Source organism: Chelonoidis abingdonii, chromosome 1 (genome assembly GCF_003597395.2).
Source record: "Chelonoidis abingdonii isolate Lonesome George chromosome 1, CheloAbing_2.0, whole genome shotgun sequence".
In the NCBI taxonomy this organism is placed as follows: domain Eukaryota; kingdom Metazoa; phylum Chordata; order Testudines; family Testudinidae; genus Chelonoidis; species Chelonoidis abingdonii.
In genome coordinates this window covers 334,719,087-334,741,675 of record NC_133769.1, presented here as the reverse complement: position 1 = coordinate 334,741,675, position 22,589 = coordinate 334,719,087, and the positions used below count along the sequence as shown (strand labels likewise).

General features: G+C 42.2%; 1 protein-coding gene across 1 annotated transcript in view; it reads left to right on the top strand.

Annotated features, from left to right (window-relative positions):
• The window catches only part of RNF17 (ring finger protein 17), a 232,475-nt gene that overhangs the window by 54,296 nt on the left and 155,590 nt on the right, over positions 1-22,589 (top strand). The window contains exons 12-15 of the mRNA XM_075066159.1: positions 1,979-2,053; positions 6,831-7,120; positions 13,949-14,029; positions 16,261-16,422. Coding sequence (XP_074922260.1) covers positions 1,979-2,053; positions 6,831-7,120; positions 13,949-14,029; positions 16,261-16,422 — 608 coding nt within the window. The remainder of the gene's footprint in view (positions 1-1,978; positions 2,054-6,830; positions 7,121-13,948; positions 14,030-16,260; positions 16,423-22,589) is intronic.

The window sequence follows — 22,589 nt, the reverse complement described above, 5'->3', positions numbered from 1 at the left end:
AGGATGAAATTCAATAAGGACAAATGCAAAGTACTCCATTTAGGAAGGAACAGTCAGTTGCGCACATACAAAATGGGAAATGACTGCCTAGGAAGGAGTACTGCAGAAAGGGATTTGGGGGTGATAGTGGACCATAAGCTAAATATGAGTCAACGGTGCAACACTCGCAAAAAAAGCGACCATCATTCTGGGATGTATTATCAGAAATGTAGTAAGCAAGACACGGGAAGTAATTCTTCTGCTCTACTCCATGCTGATTAGGCCTCATCTGGAGTATTGTGTCCAGTTCTAGGCACCACATTTCAGGAAGGATGTGAACAAATTGGAGAGAGTCTAGAGAAGAAAACATGACCTATGAGAGAAGATTGAAAAAGTTGGGTTTGTTTAGTCTGGAAAAGAGAAGACAGAGAGGACATAAGTGTTCGAGTATGTAAAAGGTTGTTACAAGGAGGAGGAAGAAAAATTGTTTTTCTTAACCTCGGAGAATAAGACAAGAAGCAATGGGCTGGACGTTAGATTGGACAATAGGAAAAACTTTCTAGCTGTCAAGGTGGCTTAGCACTGGAATGAAATGCTTAGGGAGGTTGTGGCATCTCCATCATTGGAGATTTTTAAGAATAGCTTAGGCAAACTCCTGGCAGGAATGGTCTAGATAATACTTAGTCCTGCCATGAGTGCAGGGGACTAGACTAGATGACCTCTCTCGGTCCCTTCCAGTTCTAGGATTCTGTGATTTGTGGGCTTTGAAGTTTTACAGTGTTTTGTTTTTGAGTGTGTTATGTAAGAATAATGAAGAGATTGCACTATAGTACTTGTGTGGATTAATTGAAAAGTACTATTTTTTTGTTTATCATTTTTACAGTGCAAATATTTGTAATTAAAAAATAATATACACGTTGATTTCGGTTACAACACGAAGTACAATATATATGAAAATGTAGAAAAACAGCCAAAATATTTAATAAATTTCAATTAGTATTCTATTGTTTAACAGTGTGATTAAAACTGATTAATCATGATTAATTTTTAATCACGTTTTTTGAGTTAATCGCATGAGTTAACTGCAATTATTATTTGTTAGGGCTGTTCATTAATGAAGTATTAATACACCATATGAAAGGGAGTAACTTAAATTTTTTTCCAATCAATTGTCCACTCTTCTGCCCCTAGTGTATGCTGGGCTCCCACAAGGGCTGCTCAAGATGAAATCTCAGTGGCCTCTGACCATGAAGTTTCTAGCAGAAATGAAAGCAAATAATACACAAGTCCAATTTAAAGCTGGTACAGCTTCAGAGCCAGAGTCCTGGCTGTAGAATCTGTATTTGGGTGCTGCTGTCCCTCTCTTGATCAAGAAAATAGTCAGAAATCTTTATTTACAGTTCTGTTAGCCTATTTCTTGCTGTATGATAGGAATCAGATTTTGAGAGCTCTTAGACTAACCAGAAAATTAAATATAAAAGAACTTTGAGATTTTTTTCCTGAATTAATTTGTCCATCTTGATTTGGCAGAAGGTGGGAATAGAGGCTTCATTTTGATGTAAGCCAGAAACAAAAAGATTAAGTACTTGGGCTTTGAGTATACTTTAGTTCCTGAGGCTTGTTATTGGAAAATATAATTTATATTTTCACTACCCTAAGGATTATTTGTGGAACAGTGTGAGGCATTGATATAGAAACTCACTAAATAGATGCAGAAGTAGTGAAGGAATGCTGAGAAATCAGATTATACCCATAATATATTTGTGTAGAGGTAAATGAGCAGTCAAGTCTACCATTAGAGAGCTATCATCAGTGTGTTAGTCATTGGTAATTTTCTTGACTAAAACTGGAGAAATGGAAAACTGAATTGTCCTCTGTTTCTTCACATTGCTTCAGACCCTATAGGACTTCACTAATTAGTTAATATAATATTTGTGAATTGTGCGACTAACTTAAACCTTTGGGTGACCTCCCTGATACCATTCTTCTTTTACTCTAGATTTCTCATGAACTGTGATGAAATTATGTCCATGTTCAAAAATGTGGGGAAGATTGAATTGAAAATACCTACAAAGTAAGTGTTTTTTTAACAAAGAAAACTTAATGCAGTGATTTATGCAATTTTCTCACCGCTGAGCAATTTAGACACCTATAGCAAAGGTCTACATGCATGCTTACTGATTTTAAAACTAGAATGTACAGCTGTAGCAAGAGATCTTAAGTCAGTATTTCATTCTTTCTTGTTTGATTCAGATAAGAAGCAGGACTTCAGTATAGGTTAAAACTACTTATTGGAGGATTGGGTATACCATTGGGTATATTGGTATAAGATGCCTTTACCATTGGGATTTCTTTATGCTTAACAGTATACCAACCTCAAGTGATGGAAAGCGGTGGAATAATTGGGATGTCGGTACTTCCAGTAAATGAAAATTGCTCTACAAATGGGTTTACATTTACTCAAAGTTAATAGCAAATACTAAAATATTCAGTAATACAACTTTGGGGATAAACTCTGATTATGAGGTAACAGAAAATCAATATAGATTAAACATAACTGACACATTTTCTTACTGGAAAACAGCTACTGTTTCTATTTCATTGAGCCTCTTTGCTTTCACTTGTTCAAACAGGTTGTCATAAATGTAAATTATGATGATTTATAGTATATCAAATTGATGGACTGTTTGTAGTGGAGTGCCACAGGTGCCAATATAAGGATCATCAGTGTCTTCATTAATAGGCTGAAAAAGGGAGCATAGAGCATTCTAACATAAGTAATATTTGGGAAATGTTGCAAACTCTGATGAGAAGAGGGAAACTCTACAGAGGGACCTAGAGAGGCTAGGAATGTAAGGTCATACCACCCTATCAGACTATCCATTGAAATCAGTGAATAGTTTTTGTTTAAAACCTGATGGCATATTATGCCCATAGGTAGGGAAAACAAACTTAGATTCAGTCTGGAAAAATTCAGTACCTCAAGGAAAAACCCTGATATGCTTGGAGATAGAAACTTGAAGAGTAGTGATGTTAATAGACATGGAGGATGAATGTATGTGGCAGGGGTCAGCAGCCTTTTGAAAGTGCTGTGCTGAGTCTTCATTTATTCACTCTAATTTAAGGTTTCGCATGCCGGTAATACATTTTTAGAAGATCTCTTTCTATAAGTCTATAATATATAACTAAACTATTGTTGTATGTAAAGTTAAATAAGGTTTTTAAAATGTTTAAGAAGCTTCATTTAAAATTTAAATTAAAATGCAGAGGCCCCCGAACCGGTGGCCAGGACCCGGGCAGTGTGAGTGCCACTGAAAATCATCTCGCGTGCCGCCTTCGGCACCTGTGCCATAGGTTGCCTACCCCTGGTATGTAGCAAAATATACATGGCTTTACTCTGGGAGCATTCTGCACCAAAAAATTAAAAATTCTGTGCACAGTATTTTAAAATTCTGCAAAATTCTGCATTTTTATTTGTCAAAATAGCACCACATAATCACGCCAGTTTCAAATATTTTGGTAATTTATTTCAAAATACCTGTCAGCAAGTATGTCTGTAACAATATAGACACATGCACAATTTTCCCCAGGAGTAGAGAGTTAAATGAACCCCTTTGACAGCCCAGTTCCTGTTTCTCTGCCCCCTTCTTCCCCCAGAGCTTAGCTGAGGCGCTAGACACCCACAACCCATCCTCTTCAGAGCCCAGCCTCGCCCCCCCTCTTCCCAGCCAATATACCCGCACCCCATTCCCCCCAGACCCAGCCTCCAGGCCTCCCCTTACACAGATATCCACAGCCCCTCTCCTCCAGAGCCCAACCATGCCCCCGAAGCCCAGACACACACACCCCAAAACCCAGGGATCCAGAAGGAGAGACAGCCTGATGCTGGGTCCCAGGCTTGGATGGAGTTTCTTGCATGCTGCTCTCTCCTTCCCTCAGGGCATGCTGGGAATTGCAGCTGCCAGGAACCTTCTAGCTCTCTCTCCCTCCCCCCAGCAGTGTCTTCTGTGTGCGAGCTGAGTTCTGTTGAGTCCAGTGGTCTCTAATAGCAGTTAGCAGCACTGCAGCCCATGCTGCATGTACAACATTAATTTCTGCAAAATTCTGCATTGTGCTGTGGCTCAGAATTCCCTCAGGAGCAGGGCTTGGAGCAGCCAGGATAGACATAGCATCAGAGACAGTAGCCCTCTGTAAATCTTTGAAACCTACTCTGTAATGCTGCATTTGTTTGATCTGGACATGGCTGCGAAAGAAGATGAAGGCATCGATTTTAAGTGGCAGGCTACAACAGTATTAAATGAAGCATGGGGAGCAGTGCTTCATGTCCTATCAACCATATTTTCTCATAATAGGCATTTTAAATGGCTTCAGTGTGGGGTTACAGGGGTTCTACAATATAACCTGTAACCCAGGGTAGACTCTACTCAATCTACCCATAAGACTCATAGAATCATAGAAGATTAAGGTTAGAAGAGACCTCAGGAGGTCATCTAGTCCAACCCCCTGCTCAAAGCAGGACCAACACCAACTAAATCAGTAGTAGGATTCAGACTCAGTTTGCTCATCTGAATCCTACTACTCCTCCATCCATGGAAGGAGGACAGGGTACTAAAAGGTAAGGACCTTGTCGTCCCTACCAACCCTCCCCCCAAGCACAAGGCACATCAGCAAAGTCCCTGGCCTTGTGGGAACCATTCTCTTTAATTGCAATAGAATCCAGCCACAAGTTGTGACAAAATTAACATTCCTACTAAATACTACCACAGATTATGAAATCCTATTTCTGTGTAACCTAATTGTGCCTCCAGGATGCTGCAAAGCAGGGGAAAATGCTGTGCTAATATGGCCCCAATGGAAAGAAAAATTATTTCTTGACCCCAAAATAGATGATTGGTCAGACCTGCAGCTTCTGCAAGACACAGCTGTGAAACTACAGTTATAGGGAGAGGGAGTAGGGCTGCTGAAATAGAGCAAAAAAAGGCTCCATGTATCGTGGGCTAAGGGTTAAATTTGTGAAGGAGGAGAGTGAGGGACCAGTTAGCTTCCTTCCTCCCCAGCTGGCCAGTGAGTGGATAAAGCCTTCCTAGGGCGAGTGGCCACTCTTGTGACCCCAGTGAGTACTCTACTTCCTCTTTCTACTTGGGCTATCCCAGTTGCTGCCTGCCACATCAAGTTTTCCACTTGTTGAGGTGGGTGAGTTTTTTGTTCCTGGCACCTCAACACCAGAAAGATGATGGAGGGAGTAAAAAGAAAAGCAACAGTGATTAAGGAAGGAATTAGCTTCTGAGGAAATAATAAAAAGAATCAAATGTGTACTAGTATAGATTGAGCATGTGTGTTGGTGTGAAGGTGGATGAGGAGAAAATGTTTGAAGGGTGTAAACAGCACGTAGAAGGAAGAATGATTTAAGTATCGCAGCAGGAATAAATGGATGAACTAAAGAAAATAAAAATGTTTGAATGTTGGGAAAATTCCATCTGTCAGGTCTCTGTCCTGCCCAGTTATCCCAAGAGTATTAGGTCTTACCTGCACTGGGAATTTGACTCTATTCCAGCCAGCTTGGATACATAACTAGTGCAGACACCAAGTATAAACCATGAAAACTACGATTTGCACAGGTGAAACTTTACTTCTGCTTGAAATCAAGATAATATGCTTATGTGTAAAAGGTGATTTTCCTTTTCCACACTTATTTGCGGTGCAGTTATATGGGGGCCAGGCTGTTGATTGCAGGAAATGGGACAGGTTCCTAATGGAGACAGGGCAGAATGAAGAATAATCTCTTAAGGAAAATGGTAGCAACCCTATTTCTAAGATATTTATAACTAGATTGAGCAGACCTTTCAAATATGTTCTAGAAAAAATCTTCTTCTGATGTTGAGTTGGAGTAAATAATCTAACACTTTTCTTCCGCTTGTTTAATATGTATTGCTAGGTTTGGCAGAAATAAATTATTTATAATTTTGACAGGTAATAACAATACTTATTTTTAAGCATTGTTTTAGATTTTTTATTTAATTTTTCCACAGTTACAGGAAATTATAAGGGTATGTCACAAATAGGGAAGGGTCAGACAGTAAACACTGAGATTCTAAAAAGTGTAAAGCTTCATGACTGTTGAAACAAATTGACAACTCACATGTCAAACTATGCAAAGTAAATATTCTTAAATAAAACTCCAATAAGTGCTCAAGTAGCATTGTAAATTTCAATTATTATCAATGGAAATATTTTTTCCTAGGTTTGTTTATGGTGAAACTGACATTTACCACATTTAACCATAAAAATAGAATCTTTCCAAGCCTTTATATTACTATTATTCTGAGCATTTTAGGAAAGAACATTGTGAACGTAAACTCTTCACTGCTAGATTCAACAATGAGGAAAAAATAAGTATAGCTTACCTTTCTGAGGATAGCAGGGATTTTCTGTATAGGGTAGAGATTTTAAGGTCTGTTCCGGTCTGAAGAGCAATTGATCTTGGGGGCATTTTGCTACATAAAGCCTAGATCTATCTTTCACAGTTTTGGGGGCAGTCAGACTGTGTTGCACATATTAGGGATATGTTTTGGGATCAGTGGTTGGCACGAAGAGGATTTCCTCCCTGTTTTTGTCTTAAAGTTATTGCTCTATTGCTTTACCATGTTTTAGACCTTTTAATGGATGTTAAGGATATCTTGAACTTTTGGAAGATTGCTTTTTATGGTTTTGTTTAAATAAAAAAAAATTGGTTCTTGAGAATGTCTCGGTATTTTATCCCGGAATCGTGATTGTTTAAAATAAAAATTCTACTTTATTGGTACTCTTCTGTGAAATAAAATCTGAATAAGTTAATATATTTCTCCAAATAGATGTTTCCCTGGAGATGATGAACAAAGCATTCTCGTGGTCAGTAATCAGGGAGAAGTATCAAATTGTGACAATTATTTGTCGGTAGAAAAGAATAAATTTACAACACTTGTCAGAGGTAATGAAGCAGAGACTCGTATATATCAAGAACTTGATGTGCATACAGAAGAGACAAATGTCCAGCTTCACAAATTAATTACAACACCCTCTCAAAAAAGTATTCTGACTTTACCTCAAACGATGTCTGGTCCTGATGTCATAATTGAAGAGATCATGGAAGATGACCAGGAAAGTGAGTTGCTTAATATTTGTTAATTTGAACATATGAATACATTATCTTTTAAACTAGTATGTTTATCAAGACTAGCCCTTTTAGCACTCCCTTTGCTTCATTTTTTGTTGTTGCTTTTTCTGTAGCTGGAATTTTTCCATTCAAGGTTCTGATCAGTATGGGTCCTTGGTCTTGATAAGTCATCTCCTTTTAAAGTATGGGTCATTGGTTTTTGGAGATTGGTCCTCCTGGCCTCTCACCCCCCCGCCCCCAGTTTATTCTGGTCCTTCATACAGGCCAGTGTCTTGCTTTAACCAGTAACAGAGTTAAGTCTGTCAGGGGATACTTAGTTCAAGTGATTGCAGATGTGTATTCCACTTAAATGTGCACGTGCTCTGTGCATTGAAGCCAAGGAAATTTGCCTCACGGTGGCACTCAAGTCCTCTGGTCCATAGTTCCTCCCATGGTTATTTAGGGGCAGTCCCATCCCCAACACTCCTCAGTTCCTTCTCAGTGCCCATGACTTGAGTCAGAGCTTTGTGTGTGGTATTTCACTGCACACTTTCTGTGTGATGGTGTTCTGGGATTTTGCTGCATGTAGTTAGTTCTAGTAGTACCTTTTAGGTTTAGATAGTTAAGTAGATTGGGATGCCTTCACCAGGTTTTAAACACTGCCTGTTATGTGGGGTGCCTATCTCCAATAATGACCCCCATATTTGGAGCTTATTGCACCGGGGGGAGGGGCATATTAAGGAAAGGTTATCTATCTGTAAGTTGTTCAAAAAGAGAGTGCAGGTGGCAAGAGATTTACACCTTATAGAGCAAGCCACGAGACCTGTTTCAGCACCGGGGACCTCCACAGATCATCTGGTCCCAGAGAGACCTTCTGAGCTGGCATGAAATGTTGTTCCAGGCCCAAAGCTGAATTTCTCTCATAGGAGGAAGAGGGATTATTCTTCTTTTGGTCCTCTGAGGAAAAGGTCTCAGAAGATGGACTACAGCTATTCCATGGCTCTGAGAGAGTCCTCCTCTTTTTCTAAGGGGAGTGCAGACTGGTAATGTGATTTCTCAGGCACACAAGATAGAGTTAGGCCATCTAACCACTCTCTGGTCCCGAGTTGAGATTATTTGGATCTCATACCATCAATTCCGGTACCATCTATGGGGGATGTCCATTGAGTCTGGTACTGACAGCATTGGTGTCGCCACCGACTGTCTATGCCATTGGCCTACCAGGCAGCATCGGACCTTCTCTGCCTCTCCGTTCCTCAGTAATTCAGTAATTCTCAATTCTTCAGTAGTTCAGGGCCATTAAGTTGCCATGGCTGCTTCTGCTGTGTCCTTATTGCTACCTTATCTGGTTGCATAGTTGTCTCTGTCATCAGCACCATTGTCCGAACTGCCCAATGCTCAGAGTGCTGACTTGAGGTCTGCTTCCCCTCAGTACTGAGGGGCCTGTTGGCGCAGATATTGTCTTCGTCACCAATGACAAATCTGCAGGATCAGTTCCAGGCTCAGCTTTGGTACCTACATCTGTTTTGATGTCTACTGGGAGTGCGATGCCTTTTCTGGTATTCAAAGTGTCTACTACTCTACCATCTTCGCCGCTGATGTGTCTTGCATATTGGCATTCAGATGAGGCTGGTTGTCTGCTTGCTCCATGTGGGGTGGCTTCTGCGTTGCCATCAGACAACATCCAGGGTTTGGTGAGATTGAAGACTTTTTCTCCCTCTCCATTGCTTTCAAGCACAGGTCCCAAATGTTTGAGTGCTCCTGTGGATTGCCATTGGTACCAAGATTGGCACTACTCCTGCAGTAGGCATAGGTGTGTATACTGACCACCAGTGCCCTAACCTTGTCCTCTGTGGCCTCCTTGGAATCCTTGGGACGTTCTTTGATAGGCAAGGTCCTGGTCCTCAGTCCAGGGCAAAGTCTCCAATCCTGTCTGTAGTGTCCCCTCTTGAGCCACCTACTTTGCAGAAAGAGACTGAGGTTGCTCTCTCTGAAATGGTTCAGCCTGAACTGTGCTTGCAGGGGCAAGTGCTCCTGCAAGAGGCTCCATTGGCCCTGCTCCCGTCCTCTTCACTGGATGATTGTGGTGCCAGATTTCTCTTCTCCTGTACTTAAGAATTTTAAATTTTATCAGGATCTCCTGAGTTGGATGACTACAGCCTTAGACATTCAGGTGGAGTTTGTTCAGGAGAATACCCATACATTGGTGGACATCCTCCAGCTGTCAGCCCCAGTGTGAGGGTAGTTGTCCCTATAAAGGAAGTGCTTTTGAAACTTACAAAAACTTAGTAGCATACACCAGCTTCTTAACCATCCACAGCAAAGTGTACTAAAAGACAGTATTATGTCTCTGTGCATGGTTTCGAGTGCCACTACATACATCCATCTCTAATTCTCTAGGTGTGGTGTCAGAAAATGTCAGATTTTGGCAGGGGAGATACAAGTCCATGCTTAAGAACAGAGTATATGAGGCTAGATTTGATGGGGAGAAAAAAATTATTCAACCTTGTTAAAAATGTGAATTGTGAATCTGCAGGCACTGTTGTCTAAATATCAGTTTAGTTGGGAAGCTTTGTCCAGATTTACTGACAACTTGTCAGAATCCTCCAGGGAAGAGTTTAAGGGTGTTCTAGTGGAGTGCCATCTAGTGGCCAAGACATCATTGCAGTCTGCACTCAGCATGGCAGTTAATTCTTCCAGCGCTGTGGCATCAATTGTAACTGCAGCCTTGTGGCAGCAGAACTTTGGCATAACCCCTGAGGTTCAACAGAGCATAAAGGATTTACCTTTGGATGGATGGGCTTTATTTTCTGGGAAAAACCTGAGAAAACACTACATTCTTTTAAGGACTCCCATGGTAGATTGCGTTAACTGGGAGTTTATTCCCCAGCCATAAAGAGATGTCATTCTGGAGGTCATCAACAAAAGCAGAAATACTGCCTGCAGTGATGCTTCCAGCAGTGATCCTGCCGCACTAGGCAGCAAGACGTCTACAGGAAAGGACATAAGTCACAGAGGAGGGGGCCTTCTCGGTCCAATATTAACCAGCCAGTCCGTCCTCTGCCAGCTTCAAGCATGCAGTCATTTTGACTTGCGTATTGAGAGCAGCATTCCAGTCATGGAGTTCCTGACTCTATCTTCAGAGTTTGGAGATAGGCTTGTCTTGGAAACAATAACCATGGACAAATTGAGTGCTGAGCACTGTGGTAGTGGGTTATGCCATCTGATTTCTGTCCATTTCCCCCATTCCTCCCTCCTACCCTGTCCCTTTTCAGAGATTCCTTTCACGAGGTACCGCTCCTTCAGTAGGTTTACACTCTGTGCTTCGGCAGCTATAGAGGAGGTTCTCCTGCAGAATCTGGGGAAGGGATTCTACTCCTGCTATTTCCTGAACCTCCAAGGCATAGAATGCGGTGAGACCTATCCTTGATCTCTGCGGTTTCAACAAGTACATCAAATACACGAATTTCTGCATGGTTACCCTGGATACTATTCTCTCTGCTTTGAATCATAACTAGTTTGCTGCCCTCCGTCTTCAGGACACTTACTTTCAGTTGGTGATTTTCCTGAGCCACTGGAAGTTTCTGAGATTTGTGTGGCAGGTCGGCATAATCAGTGCACAGTGTTCCCTTGTGGCTTCTTTGGCTCCATGTGTGTTTACCAAATGTATGACTGTAGTGACACCGAATCTCAGAGGAATTTGTCTTTCCATAGCTGGATGATTGGGTTAGTGAGCAGGTCCAGAGAACAAGTCTTCTGTTGTGTCCAAATCACATTGTCTCTTTGATTGTCTGGGCCTGATTTTAAATAAGGGAAAGTCAACATTAATACCAGCTCAAAAAGTGGAGTGCAGTGGGACCCTGCTAGACTGCTAGTTCAAGAGTGTTTCTGCTGAATAAGCAATTTGAAGCAGTTCATCATCATGTGTCTGTCCTTATGCTCTCATCTTTCAACTATGATCTGTATATACCTGAAATTGTTAGGTCATGTGGCCACATGCACTTACATATTCCAGCATGCAGGGTTGTGCCTTTTGTCCTCTTCTGGGCTGGTTGAAAGAGGTGGTTTCTTTGTGGGACTTGAGCACTGTGCTGGCTACCATTATGGGATCTCTGAGCCCCTGACAACCTGTTCTCTGTCTCATCTGAGCCAAAAGATCACCTTTCTTGTTGCTATAACGTTTGTAAGGAGAATAAATGAGCTGCAAGCCTTTATGGCAAATCCCCCATATATGCAATTTTCAAAGACACAGTGACCCTAAGGTTACATACAAAATTTTTGTCGAATGTAGAACCGCTAAACCACCGTAACCACATACTATACTGGTCTGTGTTATTCTTAAGCTGCATTCAAGCACAGATGAGCAGCATCTTCGTACGTTAGATGTGAGCAAATGCATGGTGTTTTATTTGGTAAGGACTGAACCATTATGTTTCATCTCCTTGACTTTTTGTTTCCTGTGCAGATTGCCTGGAGGGTCGGGCAGTCTCTTATACACTATTTCCAGTTGGATAACTGTCTGCATTATGCCGCTCATGGATTAGCTCATATCACTCCTCCACAGAGGCTTTGGGATCATTTGACGAGAACCCAAGCAACGCTGATCATGTTCCCCAGTGATGTTTCAATATTGGATATTTGCAGGATTGCTACATGGTCTTCTCCATATACTTCTACTAAGTGCTATGCTATTAGGGCTGAGTCTCGATCAGATGCAAATTATCAGAAGGGAAGGTGGTTCTGCAGTCATTCTTTAAGTAGATTCTAAACCCTACCTCCTATGGCTTGAGAGTCACCTGAGTAGAATACACATTTGCAACCAGTCAAAGAAAAAATGAGGAATCTTTGTGACACCTTAGAGGCTAACAAATTTATTTGGGCATAAAGCTTTTGTGGGCTAAAACCCACTTCATCAGATGCATGGAGTGAAAAATACAGTACAGGCAGGTCTCATCTTCCACGGGGGTTCCGTTCCACAGTTAGTGCATAAAGCGAAAACCGTGTATAGTGAAACACTCATTGAATTGAATGGTGGGCGAAATCGCCCGCACTACAGATGCAGTTTTTATATTGTAATTTTTCTTTTTTTTTTTCCTGTTTTTCCGACCGCGCAAAGCTGAATTCACACATGTTAAATGTGCCTAAAATGTAACTTGCCTGTAAGCAGGTATAAATATACAGCCCATGAAAAGATGGGAGTTGCCTTACCAAGTGAGGGGTCAGTGCTAACGAGACCAATTCCTTGTTAACACTACAAAAAGTAATTTTCCTCTGATATTTACCCCTTCTTGTCAACTGTTGGGAATGGGCCACATCCACCCTAATTGAATTGGCCTCGTTAGCACTGACCCTACGCTTGGTAAGGCAACTCCCATCTTTTCATGTGCTGTATATTTATACCTGCTTATTGTATTTTTCACTCCATGCATCTGATGAAGTGGGTTTTAGCCCACAAAAGCTTATGCCCAGATAAATTTGTTAGCCTCTAAGGTGCCACAAGGGCTCCTTGTTGGTTTTGCTGATACAGATGAACTCGGCTACCACTCTGAAACCTGTCAAAGAAAAAAGTTACCTACCTGTACTATTACTGTTCTTTTGAGATGTGGCTGCAGGCTTGTATTGCACGGCCTTCCATCCCCTCTCCATCGGAGTCTCAAATATTGATCTTCTGTGAGAAGAAACTGAGGGGAGTCGGGTGTTGCTGCTCTTAAATTGTCATGTGGAAGGGATATGGGACAGAGAGTGTGAGCACCATCCCTACTGGTCCTGGAAGGCAAAGTTCTTTGCTGCACTGGACACACATACACACCTTAGTGGCATACGTGTCTGCACCCAAATCTCAAAGAACAAGAAGTAGCTAACAGTCTTTTCCTGTGTGAACTATATGTTGGCGTGTTGAAAGCCTCTTGCTGTTGGTTCCAGGTTTCTGTTAATTGTTCTGCGCTAAAATGTGTAGGACAGATTTTCCTACGTTGGCACAATTCCTGAAGCTGTCTAGTTATTTTCAGCTTCTTATTCTTCCTCTTGCCTTCTCTCAAGTTTCCTTACTCTAAAGCTGAATAGGAAGATCTGGAAAAGATGGTCTTTTTTTTCCTTTGATTTTTCTTATGACTGTTGGATATCCTGCAGCATATTTCACTTAAGCTGCTGCCACGACATAATTAACCTTTGCACCGTGTAAATATTTTAGCTGTTCCTGTGCTCTCACTGATTGCACCCATTTTGTTTACAACCCCTTTTGGGAAGGAGATTGCAGTCCATTCCTTTGATTGGGTGCTCAAGCCTGTTAACTCACAACTGCTTGTCTTCCTAAGATCAGAGTTAGTGTACTGTTTACTCTGAGATACATCAGAGTAATTTGTACCACTAAGCAATTATATATGCTTTATTTATGAAATAATTTGATAGTGGAAGATGTTGGTAAGTACACTTTTTGCTGAGACATGTTTTTTCCTTGTCTTTAGAATCCAGTTGTAGTCTCATGGATCCAGCAGCAAAGTGTCTTGTGCCCAAATAGCTTAGTATGAGAATAATTATGTGAGCAATAATGTACCACAAGGGGATGGTGATGGTTATATCTAATAACTGTATGACTCCAGAACATGGATGTATGATACCAAACTTAAGTGTTATAAACACCATAATGAATTCAGATGTCTAAAATAACATCTTCAACAAATATAGCAGCTTTGACAAAAAAGTTTCTGTAACCAGTCCTCCTGATCCTGTGGTGTTGTAGAGTATCCTTGCACATTCAGACTAGTGCATTCTTAGCTAGTAATTATTCCACTATCTCCATCAGTTATATCTAATTATATTAAACTTTTTTTTTTAAAGCACATTCCACAGAATATCTTAAAGATACACATAGGAAAGATCTTTCCCAGAAAAAGGTTATACCTTTTGGACAAAGTGTGGGTAAGTCTCTCCCCTCTGGTAAACAGTTTCCTTGATATTCTTTAAAGTATATGTCATGTTTAACTAGTATTCCTGATGTTCGTTTATAAACTGAAATGGACAAAGATCCTAATGTTGGAAAAATGAGATTGTGATTTTTAGGGATGGTGTTCTTTATTTCATTTTCCAAAAATCTCATTCTCTGAAGTCTGAATAATGGTTTTTCAGGGTTTTAAGCAAGCAATCTATTTCAATCCATTGAGAGAAGAGGATGATCAGGACCACTGTTCTTTTCCCAACGTAACAATCCTTGTCCATTCTAGTTCACAATCTTTCAGACTAAAAATTTGTGTGTAGTTTGTGTACAGAATTATATTTTATAAATTAACAATGTACTTAAAAGGCAAATCACTTTCTAACCAGTTGCACAAACAAGTCACTGCTGTCTTGGTTTACTTAAATTGTGGTTCTTTGAGTGCTTGCATGTGTCTTTTCTACATTAGATGTGTGCACACTGCCTTCACTGTTTCCAGAGATTTTTCCCTTTAGTGGTATCCATAAGGCTGGCTCTAGCACCTATGAAAAGGACTGTACTTAAGCATTATCATGTATAGTCAGAGTTTGAAATGTTAACTTTTTTAAGTGAAAATTTAGCAGTTGACAGCACTTCCTAATCACCTAGAGTAAGTTGATTTTTCAAAAGCGGATGGCGTGTAAACCAATATAGTGCTCTTTTTCTAACTGTGTGTAGTTGCAGTGTTTTGGCTGTTGTTCATAGCTTTCTCAAGATGCAGCAAAGTGAAAGTGGACCAGAGTTGTTTTCATAGAATCTCAGGGTTGGATGGGACCTCAGAAGATCTAGTCCAACCCCCTGCTCAAACCAGGACCAACACCAACTAAATCATCCTAGCCAGGGCTTTGTCAAACCTGACCTTAAAAACCTCTAAGAATGGAGATTCCACCACCTCCCTAGGTAACCCATTCCAGTTCTTCACCACCCTCCTAGTGAAATAGTATTTCCTAATATCCAACCTACACCTCTCCCACTGCAACCTGAGACCATTACTCCTTGGTTTTGGTTTCCCCCGTGCTAATGTGAAATTTGTAGGCAACAGTAACAAGAATCAGATCATCTTCACTAAGCTGCTGTTTCCAAAGCTAGAGCAGCAGTAAAGGAAGGCATTAGAATTATTAGTTAGAAGGCTTAATATTTATCAGACACCACCCAAATGGAAGCTACAGAAAATGTCCAAGGAAATCACACTGGTAGAGATCCCAGTGCGCTTCACTTTCTCAGTAGCTTGTAGGGTATTTCACTCCTTCTGTCAGTGTTGCCCTTGGACAGTGAGGCCCCTCTTCTTAGTTCAGTCCTATTTTGAATTTTTTTAAAATCAGATATTTATCTCTGATTTAAAATCGGGTATCTTGCTCAGTTTGAGCAAGCAGATGTGAGTGGATGTGTGTGAATTGATATGACAGATTTTGAGGAAAGAAGTAATTTAGATTGTAAATTCTTTGGTGCAAGGACCTTTTATGTGTTTATACAGCACCTAGCACAGCGGAGCCCTGATTCTTGATTGGAGCCTGTACATGTTAGCCCTGTAATAACTAGTAATAAATAAACCCTAGAAAGAGAAAATATAGGGAGAAAAGTAGAGAACAGTGTAGGGGAAAAAAAGATAATTGGAATCAATGTGAAAGAGGGTGAAAAGAGGAAACACCAGAAAATGACAGGAAAAGATGTACTGTGATACAAGAGGGAAAACAAGATACAGCAAAGGCAAGAGAAACAGTAATAAATTATAATAAACATCATAAAACATTTTTGACAGTCTGTTATAATGAAATATTCTACAGAATACTACAACTATTTTATAGAAGGTGGCACGGTGGAACAATTATTTTTCACTCTTTGTAGTAGATTTAGTCCTCAGGCTAATAGATGTCAAGTAAGTCTTTCAAACTCTGTTTATAGACACATGTAATTTGTCTTCATGGCTAATTCAGATATGTTTCTTCAGAGCACTGTTTAGAAGAGCACATCGTCAAGGGAGTGATCATAATAGTTAGCTTACTACTCATTCATACTATCTGCTGATAACTTTAAAAACTTGTACTATTGAAAAGTGTCATTGTGCCTACTCAGTATGAAATACAACAGTAGAATTTGCCTAGGTGTGGATGTTTTATGTGCATCAGTGGGATATTAATAGATGTTTCATGTGTACTGTTTTCTGAACTGTTCTACACAGGTTCTCCAGAATTAGTTTTTGTCAGCCACGTAATAAACCCATGCCATTTCTATATTCGGAGATATTCACAGAGGAAAAGAGCAATTTTTGTGGAAAAAAAGCTGGGTCACTTTTGTAGTAGTAAGAGTTCATACCTTAGTCCTTCAGACATTTTGGAACTAGGTAACTCAAATAATTTTCAAATATTTTAGTTAATTTAAAATTCCATATTACAATATCTGTTTAGTTTTACAACTTTTATTCTCTATTAGTAGAATATGTTCAGCGGGTAAAATATTCTGGAGTTAGTGTTGCTCTGGAGAGTTACTATTGAGCTGTGAGAGAAACAGGACACATTTTCACCTGTTATATAAAGTTAAGCACTCAGATATATATTAAGTCACCTAAATGATAGTGGCCTGATCTTCAGAAGGTCTGGAGCACCCCACTTCTTTTTACTTGAACAGGAGTTGAGTGCTTTGTGCACCTGAAAATCCTGACACTTTTAGGTCACTGGCTATTGATTGAGCATCTGAATATTGCCATTAACTGGTGTGACTTTATTTTTTAATATATTGACTGAAAATACATTGAGCCTGATTCATTCATTTTAGTGTATAAACCAATGTGTACTCTCTTGGGAGGGACCTTCCTTTTGTACGGTTAACTGAGTCTGGAACTGTTGCAGTAGTTAAAGTCGAAATAACAACCTATTACTAGACATATACCTTGTCCACATGTGATAGATGTTGGGCACATCATTTAATGCACTTCAGGAGAGTTCTTTTATTGAATGGTGATAAGAGCAGTATAAGAACCAGAATAAAATAGATAATAAAATTGACTAGTAACTGGGATTTTATAATCTGGCAATTCAGTATTTTGACAGTTTGCTTCCTAAAATTTGCAAAAACAAAGTTAAGTTTGGTGGCTGATGTGAAGTCTGGTTCAGTTACTGAGTGAAGGATTATGTGGCAGTGAAGAACATATTGGATCTCTTAACTGCTTATTTCCAGACATTCTAATGTTTTGGGGTTTTTTAAGCTGTAAAATTTTTATAAAGGAAACAATATAGTTGTTGGGTTTTATCTGGACTTTAACTTTGTAAAAATAAACTTGTTTGTTTGCAACCTAATTCAGATTCTTTTTCAAGTGATGGTCTCTGTGTATTCCACACATGGGTACACATACGCTCCATGCTTCTGAGATTGGAGATTTGTAACAAGGTGTGTCCATTGGTCCATGCTTGCACAGGTTTTTTTCTTCGTGGTGCTAACCGAGGGCACCTTCTTACTGCCACATGGCCTGAATCAGAATCTCCTGTGTTCATAGATACCTTCATGCTTCTTTAGCAAACCTGTTAATACATTGTAAATAGTTCTTAGTATGGTATTTTTTTAATCTTTGATATAGTTCAGATAGTCTAGTTCTTCGAGTGCTTGCTCATATCCATTCCAGTTAGGTGCGCGCGCGCCTAACTGGAATGGATATGAGCAACACATCTCGAAGAATAACAGGTACAAAGGTGAGTAACCGTCTTTTCCTCCTGTCTCAGGGAATTTTCCCTGTGGACAAGGACTATACCCAGGGCTTAAGAATTGCATATCCTGGCCCCACTCCTCAGGGAGCAACAAATACCAATGCTGCTTTTACTGCCTCGGGAAGGCTCACAAATCTGCTAAGCGTAGCATCTGTCACTCTTTCTTCCCTGAACCCATGAGGGATGAGAGCTTCAACTAAAGAAGCATCTCTCAGAGAGGGCCACAGTCAGATTCAAGCTGTGGAGAGCCTCCCGTGCACTGGACTCAGTCGATGGCACCCATCCAAACAAGAATTCAGGAGCCACGGTTTTGGTTGCTAATCCCAAAGAACTGCTTCCCCCAGCTTCTCATAAGAGTAAAGGGCACTCTCACAAACATATGGACAGGTGGTTTCATTGTGGTCTTCAAAATCTGCCTCCAAAAGAAAGGATTCCTCCCGGACTCCACTGAAGTTGGGTGAGTCTTTGCATGCAGGTCCTAAGAATTTAGCCTTGGTTAAACCTTATCATGAGAGCATGGCTCAAAGATGTACAGCTTCACCAGTACTGACTCTGGTGCCGATGCTTAAAACAAAGGATCAGAACCCACCAGCACAGTCTTAAGAGGTTCAGGCTTGATACTGCATCAATACTGGACCGCTGCTGGAAAGACCCCCTATATCCAACAGTCTCAACTAGAGGAACACTCCTGTGCTCTGGAAAGGTCCAAAACCTTCATCTCCCCAAAAGACATCTTCACATATCCCTGTCTTCAATTCTTTCTTCTTTCAAGTCCATCCTTATTCAGGGATATCCAGACACTGGACGATGAATCTACCACAACAGGACGTGTCTTTTCCCTATACCTTCTGTGATTAAGAGCATCCATCTGCCAGTACCGATGGCTCAGCATTTGAGCAAGAACCTGCCTTCTCATTGGCTGAGTTGGAAGTTCCAGACAAACCATTATCTCAGCGTATGTGGGTTAGTCCAGACAGACTCTAGAACAGTGGTGGACAACCCATGGGCCGCACGCGGACCATTTGTTTACATTTGCAAGGCTGCGCGCAGCTCCCAGTGGCCACAGTTCGCCATTCCCAGCCAATGGGGACTGCGGGAAGTGGCAGCCAGCACGTCCCTGCAGCCCGCGCTGCTTCCTACAGCTTCCGTTGGCCTGGAATGGTGAACTGCAGCCACTGGGAGCTGTGGGCAGCCATGCAAATGTAAACAAATTGTCTGGTGGCCTGCTAGCAGATTACCCTGACAGTCCACGTGCTTTCCACCGCTGCTCTAGAAGTATAGAAGACCTGGGTTCTATCTACCCAAATATAACTATCCATGTACCCAGTGCCCTGGGGTCCCCCTAACTGGTTGACCTTTTTCTGCTGGTGTTACTGGCATTCTTGGGATCCCCATTCTAAGCACTCCACATTTATGCACAAACTATACCTGCTGTCTCCTAGCTAGCAGCTGGTTTTGTCAGAATATGGGGCAGAAATAGTACACCTCTACCCAGATATAACACGGTCCTTGGGAGCCAAAAAATCTCACCGCCTTACAGGTGAGATTGCATTATATTGGGTTCGGTCCGGCAGCAGGGCTTGGGCGAGGATTTAAAGGGCCCGGGGCTTCCTGCAGTAGCAAGAGCATCTGACGCTTTAAATCACTGCCTGAGCCCAGCTGCCAGAGCCCCGGCAGGGATTTAAAGGGCCTGGTGCTCCAATCACTGTGGGTAGCCCCGAGCCCTTTAAATCACTGCCGGAGCTCTGGCAGCCAGGCTCGGGTGGAGATTTAAAGGATGTGGGGCTCCACACTAATTTGGATATAATGCGGTAAAGCAGTGGGGTTCGGGTGGTGCTTTAAAGGACCCAGAGCTCCCCGCTGCTTTACCGCGTTATATCCAAATTCGTGTTATATTGGGTCGCGTTCTATCGGGGTAGAGGTGTAGTTGATCTGGATCTGATAGTCCTAACTGCTGTCTCATTCTCCTTACCAGATGAGGCAGTTGCTCCTTCACCTTCGCTCTCTGATGACCACAGGCGTTATCAGGAGCGTCTGGAGAGAGTGACGTCTTAGCTCCAGATTCCAGTGGAGGAGGCCCAGGACACCCATCGCTGGACATCTTACAACCTTCTGGACCCGATGGGGTGGCCCTTCCAATTAAGGAGGCCATTTTGGAACCTGTCAGGACAGTGTGGCATATCCCTATTTCCTGTGCCGGTACCCTTAAAACAGCTGAGAAATTTTATTGTGTACTGGCTAAAGGGTCAGATTTAATTTTTTATCCACCCAGGACCCAATTCCTTGGTGGTGCGGGCAGCCGCAGAACAATTCAGGCTTCAACACCCTAAAACAGCTCCATCTGACAAGGCACCAAATGCCTTGACCTTATGGGGAAGAAGGTATATTTATTAGCTAGTTTCCAATTTCAGTTTGCTAACGACCAGATCTTTAGCAAAATTCAATTTCACAAACCATTCCAAATTTGTAGAATTCAAGGGTAAACTTTCCCAGGAGGACTGGGGTCAATTCCTAGCCCTCATCAATGAAGGCAAACTGGATGCTAAGACTCCACTCCAAGCAGTAGTGGACACAGCTGACTCTACATCTAGCACTATTGCCAAGCTTTCATCATGATGAAAGAGTCCTAGCTTCATGCTGCAGGGTTCCAGAATGATACAAAATACCACTGAGGATCTGTCTGTGAATGAGTTCAGTCAGTTCAATGAAAAGATTGACAGATTGCTACACTTTCTTGAGAACTTCATGACAACCAGCCCCAAAGAGAAAGCACCACGAGTAGGTATATAGGCCCGTATCTCTCCCTCAGCTGTTGTATCACTCGTGCTTTTATGAACTGCCATACAGGTGCCAGCGGATACAAAGACTAAGGTATATAACTTCCTCTACCTCATCCACTGCTGCCCACCCCACTCACCATCCAGGGCTTTCTTTTGATGGGACTCTCAAACAACTTAGCTCTATTGATGCTGTCTCCTGCTGCCCCTAAACTTTTGATGTCCGCTTCCCCCACAGCTGAAGGGCAATAACAGACAAGTGGGTACTAGAAATAATCCACTGTGGCTGCAGAATTGAGTTCATCTTCCTCTCTATATAGAGGCAGTCAGTTTTATGGAATTCTTGCTTCAGAGACCACATCATGCTCTCAGCAACATACCTAACAAGTGGGCAGAACTCTCAGTGGGCAGTCTTAGCAGGTAGTTCTCCAGGGACTACAAGTGAAAGATACACAACTCTCTCTGAACGAAATCTTGCATCAGTGGGGAAAGCCATCTTGGGATCTCTTTGCCTCAGAGACAGACAGGAAGTTAAATCTGTGTTGCTCCAGAGCACCATTAGGTCAGGGCTCCAGTGGCGATGCCCTTCTACTTCCCTGGATGGACCATGTGAGGTATGCCTTTCCTCTCATTCCCCTACTACCTCAAGTTTTTCAGAAGATTCATCAGGATAGGGCCCGAGTCATTCTCATTGCACTCAATTGACCCAAACAGTTCTGATTTCTGGACCCCCTCTAAATGTCAGTCTGTCCTCCTTCTCAGAGATGTTCTCCTGAGTTAACTGCAAAATCAGACATTCCAGCCTAGACCCCCTTTATCTTACAGCCTGGTATTTGGATAGAACACAGACCTGGAGCACTCGTGTTGAGACTGTTCAGAGTATTCTCAACCACAGCAGAAATGTCTCCACCAGAAAATGCTACCTAGCTAAGTGAAGGTGTTTCTCTACCTGGATGTTGCAGGAGAGATGTTAGTCCATACTGCCTGTTGTACTCTTGGTTATCCGCATGCGCAAAAAAATGTGCAGACACAGACTAGTGGATACTGCTTGCTACAAATTTCCTATCTCAGGCACAGGGAACACGTGTATCCATGCATGGAGTACTGAGAATGGACGACACATCTTGAAGAATCTCCAGTTATAGGTAAGTAACCTCCATTTCTTCTTCTTTGAGTGGTTGTTCATGTCTATTCAAAGTAGGTGTGTGCGCTACGTGCACGCCAGCCAGAAGATTTTCCCCTAGCAGCATCCATAGGGTCGGCAGTGGTGCCACTACGGTGTCCTATAAAGGGGCCTGCCGACCCTCCACCCCCTCAGTTCCTTTTTATCGCCGGTGACGGCTAGCTGGAACTTCTCTTGCGCATAGCAAGTTAGCAGTGGCCTATCCTTGTGTATAGTCCATGTGTATAGTTATGTTATAGTTAGTTTGCTTAGGTCATTGTATATAGTTCTTGGTAGTTGGGGGGTCCCCCCACAAGTTTTCGTCGCCCGCTGGGGCATGCCTGAGTCCCCCAGGTTTAAACTCTGCAAGGACTGCGGGAAATTCATACCCAAGAGTGATCCGCGCTCTGCTTGTTTGAGGTGCCTCGGAGAGAGCCACCAAAAGGACCGGTGCTCTATCTGCAGAGGCTTCCGCCCGAGAACTCTCAAAGACAGAGCTCAAAGACTTAGTGTCCTCCTGATGGAGGCTGCCCTGCGGCCACTCTTGGACGTGGAACCTGCCGAGGCGGTGCCCAGCACGTCTTCCTTGGTGCGGAGCGCCGCGGCACCAGCATCAGGACTTAGGGCCCAGCCCAAGTCGTCTAAAACGTGGCACCGTATGGAGTCGGGTCATAGGAAGTCGGCCTCAGTGCAGCACCGCTCACCGTCGCCGGTGCCCACTAATAAAAGAGAGAGCCAGTGAGGGAACGGTCACCCTACCAGGACCCAAGGCCGATGCCGTCCGCAGGTGCAAGCGGACAGACTGGGCTACAGCCCTCGGCTGCTCTGTCGACTCCCACACCGCAGAGAGGGCAGTCAAGTCCGGACCAGC